At 39.7% G+C, this 10,576-nt stretch overlaps 1 protein-coding gene across 7 annotated transcripts in view; it reads left to right on the forward strand.

Moving 5' to 3' along the window:
* Nucleotides 1–5,406, forward strand: part of cntn5 (contactin 5) — a 117,634-nt gene extending 112,228 nt beyond the window's left edge. For all 7 annotated transcript variants that reach the window (XM_080888201.1, XM_080888203.1, XM_080888204.1 and 4 more), the window contains 6 exons: nt 2,232–2,466; nt 2,551–2,660; nt 2,769–2,955; nt 3,119–3,231; nt 3,882–4,050; nt 4,516–5,406. In XM_080888201.1, the coding sequence (XP_080744327.1) occupies nt 2,232–2,466; nt 2,551–2,660; nt 2,769–2,955; nt 3,119–3,231; nt 3,882–4,050; nt 4,516–4,619 (918 nt within the window). In that variant the 3' untranslated portion in view covers nt 4,620–5,406. The remainder of the gene's footprint in view (nt 1–2,231; nt 2,467–2,550; nt 2,661–2,768; nt 2,956–3,118; nt 3,232–3,881; nt 4,051–4,515) is intronic.
* Nucleotides 5,407–10,576: the final 5,170 nt, after the last annotated feature.

Genomic DNA, 10,576 nt, shown 5'->3' on the forward strand with positions numbered 1-10,576 from the left:
CTAAATCCAGAGGTGTTTATGAAAATCTGTTTGTAATCTCAAGCTACAATAGTTGTAGAAAATATAATAAGTTTCACAACAAGTAAGCGGGATATTAGTATGAACCATTTCCAAGTGGACAGCCTGGCTCTCAGCCAGATTCAGGCCAATGCAGCTACTGAATTGCTATGAGCAGAGCTGAGAATTTGCAATTGAGATCAGCTGAAGGATACATTAACAGGGGACCAGTGAACAGATGTAGAGGCAACTGACAGTTATTCTTGTAGTTATTAAGTATGGGAGCCCAACTGCCACTGGGAAGATAACCTTCACATCAGGAGATGTGCACCTCCATGGCACATTATGGGGGATAATGTCCATTCCAGATGGGATGCTGTTTGGTGGTAGACCATTTCCTATTTATAACTCAAGAGTGTCATTAGCTTGGCTAGTATAGCACAATGACATCCATCTTATAAATACCATAGCGCCCCATGTTGAGGGACACATAAAGCTCATAAAATAACGATTGATGCTTGGTATGACACAAAAGCCTAATAAAGAGCCCTTATGAGTCATGCGTGAATTTAAATAATTACAAACAGCAATTTCTTGCTCACGATTCTCCTCATAAGGTTTATAGCTGTGACTTTCGTTCACGCACATCCATGATCTGAAGAATTAGGTTCTTCCACGAGTGGCTCAGCATAAAAGTGAGAGCGAACATTATTCAGTCTCCTCATTTGTTTTCATTCAGACATTTTCTCCAGTCAGATCAAGTCACTTGTGAAGTAGCGAGCCTACAACAGTGAAAAATTTAAGTGCTTCTTCAAGAATTATATTGTCTCTCTGCCAATTTTGAGGTACAAGAATTGGTCACCCATCAGGAAGTGTGTCAGTTTTCGAGAGAATCACAGCACAATGCTGAGACACTTCACTTTGATACAGTAGCCTCCTTCTGGTTCTTGGCATTTTAAGTAGTTTTAGCTCTACCCTATTTGTTCTTGCTTCTGCTAAATGCTTTTGGAAATAAATCAAGACTCTGTCAGTGATCAATGGATATGGATATTAGAGGAGACGGAGCAGGAATGTTAGCCCTTTTTGGCAGTCAGGGCATGTGAGCGCATGGCAGTTCCGCCTTTCCAATCATCTGTGGAAAGTTGTCAGAGCCTGGACAGCCATGGTGGGCAGGGTTATTAAGCAGGATGAATGACTAAACAGTCTCTGCAGCTTCATTCAGCCATCTCTTTAGAGGCGACTGTGAGAGACTGCTTTTACACTTGTAGCTAAAGGGAGGACCATTAGTGATGCCTCCATAGTCCCCATCACTGAGCCTTAAGACTTACCTCAGTTCAAACTGTGTCCACGCTTATCTGTGACTATCTCACATCCCAAAGTCTTTCTGAACTTAACTAGCTAATTTGTTCACGCTGTTTTGTAAAGACCTGTGTTCCTTGGCATCTCTTTCAAATCTCTGCCAGCCGTGAGAATAATTTTGATGGAAGCTAATTCATTTCCACTGATCATCCCTGTAATTAGGCAGTCACGGTGATTGGTCATTGTCGAATGAAATGTGAACTACATCTCTATTCCCGCGCAATCCCCCTACAGACTAGATAACTAATGCGGGTGATGCCTTCAGGGGACTGTATCACTCTGAAGCTTATGCAAATCAACACATTACAGCAAATGCAGCATACTTGCCAAAAACAGGTGTACAGGTGTTTGTCAATAAATTTAGCCAAAGATTTAATCCCTGCTGCTCATATTTTAATTAGATTCTAGCTCACTTAATAAATTGGCACTTGATTTGATTAAGTACAGAGCAGCTGTGGAAGACACTTCCCAGTTTCACCACTATAGGAAAACCACAGATAATCACTGGAAACCCGTGTCCCCAAAATCCTCCTGTCAGACATGGAAAGATAAATAGCTACATAATGGGCACAACTGAGCCAGATATGATTTGTTTCCATTGCTCAAGACTGACTGCATCTTTATTAATACTGGCAGACAGTTGCAGTAAATGGGTAGGAAATTGAAAGCTGGTTAAACGGGATTACCGCAGAGGAGAAACTTCTTTTTTCATTCAATGAGATCCTTGCTTTCAATGATGAAGCTGTCCAGATTGGAAATTGTGAAAATGATGCACTTTCAGTCAAAGAGTTTAAGTGCTGCTGAGCTGCTTTTGTATTCTTATACCAGTGAAATACACTCCATGGTGATTGAGTCTCCTCTTTCTGTGTTTTCAGCCTGTATCTGAGGAGTTCCAAAATGGTGAGGGTTTTGGGTATATTGTTGCATTTCGTGCCAACGGGACACGAGGGTGGAAGGAGAAGATGGTGACTTCCGCAGACTCTACGATGTACAAATACAGGGACGAGACCTTCCCTCCTCTTACCCCCTTTGAAGTGAAGGTTGGTGTCTACAACAATAAGGGAGATGGGCCATTTAGCAAAGTTGTCATCATCCACTCTGCTGAGGGGGGTAAGTTAATATTCATGGTTGTATGAATTTTAAAGACAGAGGAGGAGTTGTTTTCTCCATTAGATCTTCACTGTTGTTTTACAGAGCCAAGGGAAGCGCCGTCTGATGTGAAAGCTTACGGCATTTCTTCCTCAGAAATTAGAGTGACTTGGAAATCGCCCACGCCTGGTCCTGGAAAACCAAGAGGATATGAGGTTTGTATAAATTATGTCTGTGATTGTTTCTTTGCACACTTTTGGTGTGTGACATTTTGTAAAACGTTCTCCTTCTTGCATTTTTCTGTCCTTAATTTCTATTAACAGGTCAGCTACTGGAAGGATATGGAGCTGGAGGAGTCAGGAAAAAAACAACAAACTGTAAAAAATGAGACATCGATGGTCTTGACAGGATTAGAGGGGAACAGTGTGTATGCCATTACAGTAAAAGGCTTCAACAGCATTGGCCAAGGTCCTGGCAGTACTGCTGTCACAGCCAAGACCAGGAAACCCCGTGAGTACAGCACTGACACTAATCTCATAATACTATATATGGAATACAGGCTACTTGTTAAGTTTGCTTGCCTGTAGAAAGTGTAGTAATTGACCTAGTTGGCTGAAGCTCTCTTTTAAAGTCTTTTTAAATTTGGACTTTGGGTGTTGTGTTATATCCATAGCTCCTGCTCAGCCACCAGCCAACCTTCACTGGCTTCAGGAGGGCAACAATGTGTCCTTAAGCTGGGACCCCGTGAAGGCAAAAGACAATGAGTCTGATGTCATCGGGTACATGGTAATGATCCATCCTTATATTGTTCAGTTACATAAAATCTGGTAAATTGTTAATGCAGGGAGGAAAAGTTCCCAAACAAAGTATCCTATCCTCGATTTTGCTAAAGATTGATCTCAAACTCTCCTCGTCTCCACATGAGTAGCCATGTTTATAGTTTATACACTGTGGCAAATAATTATTTGATCCCCTGCTGAATGCGTATGTTTGCTAACTCGCAAAGAAATAAACAGTCTTTAATGTTTATGGTCGTTTCATTTTAATGGAGAGAGACGGGATATCAACGAAAACAAAAACACATTACATAAAAGTTGAATAATTATTAGGATCAAATAATTATTTCCCCGACTGTATCTTAGAGAAATGATACCTCTCGAAAAGATTGAAAAATGACCTATGATACACAACTATATAAATGCAATAGGTATTACCATTACCTTCAGCAGGGTTTACATTCAAACTACTACTTTCTCATAAAGATTGGCTTGCTGCATTTCTACTGACCTAGTTTTGTAACAAATAAGAATATATCTGCAAATACACTTAGCTTATTTGACCATTTTTTTCTTTCATAGGGGTCTGAATGCACTTTTAGTGTGATATACGGGGAAATAAAAAGTGAAGTAAACCTTCAATGTGCATATGTAATGCAGGTGTTACTGAAACAGGAGGGCAGAGGCCACAACCAGGTGACAAGAACCATTAACCCTTCAACCATGCTCTCACTGCCAGAGGGAGGCACTTATGTCATCGAGGTGCGGGCGCTCAGTGAAGGGGGAGAGGGAGCCTTCAGCTCCCAAGTTCGACTTGTCACTTCCTCTGGTAAGCTGGAAGCTGCTTAGTTGCCTCTCTTCTCACTCACATTACATGACCTCTGAAATCCAATTTCTATGCACAAGCTGTTTTCTCTTTGTAGCAATCTTATGTCCTGCCCTTAATTTAGTCACCACAGCTGTTCAGCGAGCCAAGTTTTCTTTGGCTAATACTGTTTTAATTACCTCGCCCACACAAACCTTCCTACTCCTGCACAGCCAATTAACTTCTAAGCAACAGAATGAACCGAAACTTTGCAGTGTTACGTGTGACCAGCCAGATTTTAAAGGCAGTTGCAGTTTTCCTCTTTGTCTCTATATTCCACCACTCATTTTCCACCCTTCAGGAAAAAGATTATTTCCATGCAGCTACACGCTCCCGATATATAGACCACTATATTGAATACATAATTTAGCATTAAAAAAAGAATTCATCTTTGTATTGACTCTCCTCTCATCCACTTGCTTTCCTTAGGTGTCCGAGCAAAAAGCAACCAGTGCTCAGTGCACTGCTTGCCACGGAGCCTAACATGGACTGCAATCCTCCTGGTTCTTCTGGTGCCTTCAGCTTCCTGGTGAGGCCACGGTGGTGTCCTCACTTTCATGAAGGGAGCCACCAGTCTTCTGCTCCCTTTTTCTCTCTGACTGCCTGCTTGCTTCGGCCTTACCCATCTCAAAGGGCCTGAGGTGTGCTGAAGGGGTTTGATTCTGCCAGTTCACATGCAGCTCTTCAGAGTCCCTCCTTTTCAATTCAGTTTTCTTTGAGGCCCCGGACATTTGAGTTGCGCCATTCTTTCCAACATCACAATAGTGTTGTACTGTAGTATACATTATGTGGAAGGATTTGTTTAATCACTTAATTTAACATTATGTGTTCCTCTCAATGACTGGCATCTAACTACTTCCAGACGGCTCCTACAGCTCCGGGGCTCTACAGAGCATGAACAATTCCTTGAAAGCTGCTGTGGTAGTAATACAGGGATCAGCCGACCTGTTTCTTTTCATTACTTATCTGCATCAATTTACCCCTTGGCTGCCTAACAAGCAATGCAGCAGAGGCTCAGTAGAGATAAGTGCATTGTTTTCTTATTCACACATTGAGGAGAAAAAAGTTTTTTTTATGGAACCAAGAATCTTACTATTTCCAGACTTGCTTTTTGTACATTGTGTTACCTTTAGAGAAAAACAGTGGTGTGTGTCAGCTATGTCAAACTCTGTTTTTTGGTAGCAATTAAGCAATGCTTGGTGATACAGTTTGTTAACTGTTGGATGTATGGAAGTAGGAAACAGTGGTTTGGGTACATGCTGTGCCCAAACACATTAATAGACAAAGATAGCTCTGTACGGACTCCTGGTGTCAGTACAAATAAATGTGATGTATATTTTTTAAATGATTGTTTTTGGAATTTCTGACTTTCAGAATGTCTGTTCGTATAGGTGTGTGTGCGTGTGTGTCCGTGAAATAACTCTAATATCCAGTAGCTACACCCAAGGTATCCAGAAAACCATCTCTGAACACAAAAATGACACAAAAGGTCAAACATTGAAGCAGACGGACTACAACATCAGGTGCTCATCTTCTGATGACTGCTTCCATCAGGACAACAGGCCATTCATTCACATATTTAAACTAAAACTCAAATCATATAGAACCTTGCTGAGCTATCACACAGGTTTGCATTTTAAGGAGTCTTGGCCATGTGTCATGTAAGATATGGGTAGATTAAATTTCACATGCGTGGCATTAGAGGCCGCAAAACTTTGTGTGATAAAAGACACTCTGCAGAGCCAAATAGGACAGCATCAAGAGTATCTCTCCTTCCTCCTGGGCTTCTCTCTTGCCTTGTCTGCAGTAAAAGCTTATCTTACAGGGCAGAAATCCAAATGAATTTGCCTCAAGTGTAATTAATGTTAGTATGGAGATCTATAGTCCTAAAGCCTTCTTGCCTGAACCGACCTTTTGCTTCCTCTGCCTCTAGCTCTGTGGACTCTATTACAGAGTCAGAGTAACCTGGCTCACCCGCGCAGGTTCAGACAAGGGTGCTGGCTCAACCACAAGAGATACGACCACACAGCAGAACAGAGGACGAACACTGCTCCGAGCAGTGTCTATCCCATAGATACTCTTCTTTCGGACTTCTCTGTTTTGGTTACGTTCAAAAGGGGAGGATGGTGAGAGTGGTCTCCTCTTTCTAACTTGTACATCATTTCTGTCTGTAGTGCTAAGCATTAAGCTGTTTAATGTCAATGGAGGGGTTTTGTGGTGCTTTTAGCCTGTTCAATGATGTCGGCTCAAACACATGCCTCCACACAAGTGCTAATGTACCAACCTTTAATTATTCATGCAGCACCTGACTGTGTTGGCGCATCTGATTTATGATAATGGATTATGTATCCAGCAAGGGGACCCATTTGGTTCAGAGAGCCAGAAGCTATAGTGTCAGCAATTAAAACATGAACTCCCCCTAGGTTAATGTCAGTGTGTGTGTGCATGCATGTGGATGTGTGCAGGATATACTGTGCTTTTTAGTAATCTACAGTATATTCAATGGTATTGGGTCTAATGCATATTGCTTGAGATTAAAAAAACAATATTTTTGCTGTTTTTGATGACACTACTTGTAGTTACATTTTGTATGTTAAAAATAAGCTGCTATTACTGTAGTATTTGAATATTTTTAATGACTTGGCCATAGAAATAGACATAAAAATATTACCTTAGGTACATTTTTCTAACGTGTGTATAACCTGGCCTACCTGTCTGTAGTGTGACTAAAGGAGTCACACTACACTGGTTTTGATTGGGTTAGCCACACACCGACTAAAATGTCAAACCGAAAGCGGAGCAACCTTGCTCCGAAAACAATACTTTTGGAATTTAAATTTCAAAACAGATTGGATGATTTGAAGCTAGCATGCCACGTGTAAAGGTTGTCCCCTTGTCATTCTGAGTTAGCTTTCTCTGACACTTGCATCATGCACACAAGGAGAGTGACTCTGCTGTGTCAAAAACAGCCTTTCAAAAAACAACCAGCCAATATCTTCATACTGCCGCTTCATGCATTCCCTACTGTCCTTCCATTTTATAAAACTTACAGAGTCAAGTATTAAATTGTCTTTGCAGCGTTGTTGTTCAGGGAATCGCTTTGTGATTTAGAACTGAGTGATCCCTGTGACTTTGCTTTTGAGGCAGGTCACAGTTTAACACTCGTCCTGAAATTGCCAGAGAAGAACTGCAAAGAAGGGTCCTCCAACAGATGCAGCCGCTACAGTAAGAGGTAAACTGTAATATCATACAGTAAGAGATTTTCACATGCACTTCCATGTTTTTTCACTTAAAAAAAGGTCTTAAATCATACAGTTTTGGACAGATTTATCATGGGAATATGTTTGTTTTCTGAATCTTCTTTTAGGACAATTAGCAGATACTACTAAATTGAAGGAAATATTTGGTTATTTTTACAGTAGTATGTTTTTACAGGCTTATATGTGATATAAATCTGATGTAATATAAAATTGTATATATAAATCATTTATTAGCTGTTGAGTCTGCTTTACAGGTCACGCTGTATGTTTTGGTATTTAAATGTAAAAATATTACTCTTGGGACTTCTGATTCTGCAAGCTAATTTGAATTTGTTATTCGAGGTTTCTGTGATGTTTGGATTTTCAGCCTATTGGCCCCCCCGGCAGTGACAGGAATGGCAGAGAATGAGAATTAGGGAAGAATGTAAACAGAAGGATTAAAGGAAGCGCTTTGTAGTGAGAGTCAACAGAAAGCATTGTATTGCATCAGTCCACTAATCATCAAACACGATGTCTTTTGTCCTCTAAAATCATCTTCTTGACCATTTATTCTGAGGAAACCAAAATGCACAGTATGTGCAATATTTTTGACCTTTACATGACATAAAATTGTTTTCCTATTTTTTTCTTGCATCATAATTTATTTTCAGATTGTTATCCTTCCTATTAGCTGTAAATTAATGTCACTTGGTTTGCCGGTTAAGTCTCCAGGTTAAGTAATGTTAAGATATTTGAACAAGTGTTGTTCAATTCAGAATTCAAAAACAAGTACAAGTGTAGTGTATAAAGTATACCCTCTTCAGAACTAAACCCTGCCTGTGTGCTGGCAGATGGTGTACTATTAAAGGGGAACTTCTTGAAATACGCCAGTTAATCTGATATACTGTGAATCCTCACTCATAAGAAATTAAAGCAAAAGGGCCCCGCAGTGAGGCCTCATTAGGGAGACACATTTAAGAGTAAATCTAAGAAGCGAGATGACAAATCTGGTTGATTAAACTTTCTTCTTGTTCTTCACACTTTGTGTTTTTCCTCTGTTTCTACTCTAAACATTTACCACTGAAATATAGTAATGAGATATGGGAAAATGTCTGGCGCTTGCTAAATCACATGATGTCTGCCTGCAAATAGTTTCCAAATATGATGTCTCATGCTGCTCAACAGAGAAAAAAATCAACATTTCCTAGATTTTTGCCTGCAGGTGTATTTCCTTTCAGGAAGTAAGAGTCACATATGGTGATTTGTTTATACAGATCTTGGAATTCAGCCAAATCCCTACAGATTGGAGACAGTGGTGATTCAGTTTTGGAGATCCGAGCTACTTTTCTCAAGACCCATTGTGTGAGGAAATATAATGGGATGGATGTGTAAATCTGGGGATAAGGAAGGAGCAGTCTGTATAGGAAGATTTAAAGGTCAAGCAAGAAAGCAGTCAGCTTAGTTTAGACCTCTGCCAAGACCTTATAATCTACCCAGTTAGCAGTTACTTTCACAATTGCACTGTGCAGATAGCTGAATATATAAAAGTAGACTAAATTTGACCCAAAGGTGACACATGCATGAAGGTCAGGGGGTCACCAATTTCATAATATCTGCTTCTAAGGGAAGCAATAACAAACACAATGAATTATCTATAAGAGTAATCCATGACACATACATTGTTGCAATGGTCTAAGGGTAATAGTGTTCATGAGGAGTTTTGTGCAAGTTTTTCAGGACCAGTTTGAAGCTTGGTTCAAGCACCCTGAATAAATATATTCAGCTACACAGTTTTGTTGACCTTAAAGTATCTTAATAAGATTGTGGTTCTGTTTTCAATTTGCTCATATCTAAAGTTGTCTGTAACTCTGTATGGCACACTGTCATTAAAATTTCACATTAAAAAGTAACATCGGGCAGAGGTTAGGACTGATAGGAATTCAGCTATTTAATCTAGAGGCATTTCACAATATTCTTACTTACTTGTGGATTTAGCATGATCTGAAATCATTAAAAGCATATATTATATGCCCCATAGAGCTATGTTCAAGTCAATCCAGTAGGCATGCATGAAAGTACTTGACTGCCCAGCAATCATTTTATAAGTTCTTAGTTTAAACCCCAGTTATTTTATTTCTCGTTGCTTAAATAGAAATGAAAAGTAGTTTCAGAAAGACTCTCAAAAATTAAACATTTTAAGGCTATAGGGAATGTAGAGTGAATCCACACGATAATATCTAATTGTTTCTAAATTGCAGAACAGAAAAAGAGCAGTCATCACTTCCTTTTCAAAGAGGTAACTATTAGTAGTAGTATTTTTTTTTTTCATTGGCCATCAATGGGCCATTCATTAAAACTACACAGGTGACATTTATTGCTGGATCTGTGGGATTAAACATGTTGAAAGTTCTACCAAAAATGATCTGAAATGTATTGTTTCCTTGTAAATTGTATGTAATTTCATTAGTATAACCTTCTGGTTTTTTGTCTAGGTTATGGGTATAATGTGCTACTTTTTTACAATCTTCATAGTAAGTAGATTCAAAGATAATACCTAATGTTTTATTCATTGCTTTTAGAATCAGATGAATCAAAGTCCTATCGGTGTCTTTAATGCACTGGCTTCTTTCCTGATTGAACTGTCCTGTCCTGCCACTAAGACCTTGCTGCAGCCCCCATTCTCTATTTTCCATGACAGAAGGAGACAAAGGTAAATGTGGGGTTTATCCTTGGTCTGAAGTCTGGCTGTGCAAGAGAGCATCCAGTTCATCGCTTGGCCTTTTACTGCATCATTGCCTACTTTATAGTAAAGCCAGGTGCAGCGAACCTTTCGTAGAGCTGACATATTGCCTGATTTAAAGATTCCCTGGGTGGCAGGCCACAGTAAAACCTGGATCAGTTGAGGGAATCTGAGGGTTCCTTTAAAGTGAAACTAAGTCACAAAACAGTAAAGAGGTCACACTATTCTGCTTCTTTTTGGTATCCCTCCGTAAGTTTAAATTGGCTGGATTATCTCAAAGCTCCATATTTGCTCATTCTGCTGCTGCACTGAAACACGTGTGAATTTCCATGACTGATAGAATAAAGTTGAATCCGTGTCTGGCAGCTTCTTTCTTCATCTGGCTTGACTGAAATATTGATTTTCAAAAGTTTCACAATGTTCAAATCTTCAGTGTACAAATTGCTCATATATTCAGTTATGGAACCACTTGAGGAAGGATTTCAAATAATTTCATGTTGCACTTCTTACT

Source organism: Rhamphochromis sp. 'chilingali' (assembly GCF_963969265.1).
Source record: "Rhamphochromis sp. 'chilingali' genome assembly, chromosome: 8".
Lineage (NCBI taxonomy): Eukaryota > Metazoa > Chordata > Actinopteri > Cichliformes > Cichlidae > Rhamphochromis > Rhamphochromis sp. 'chilingali'.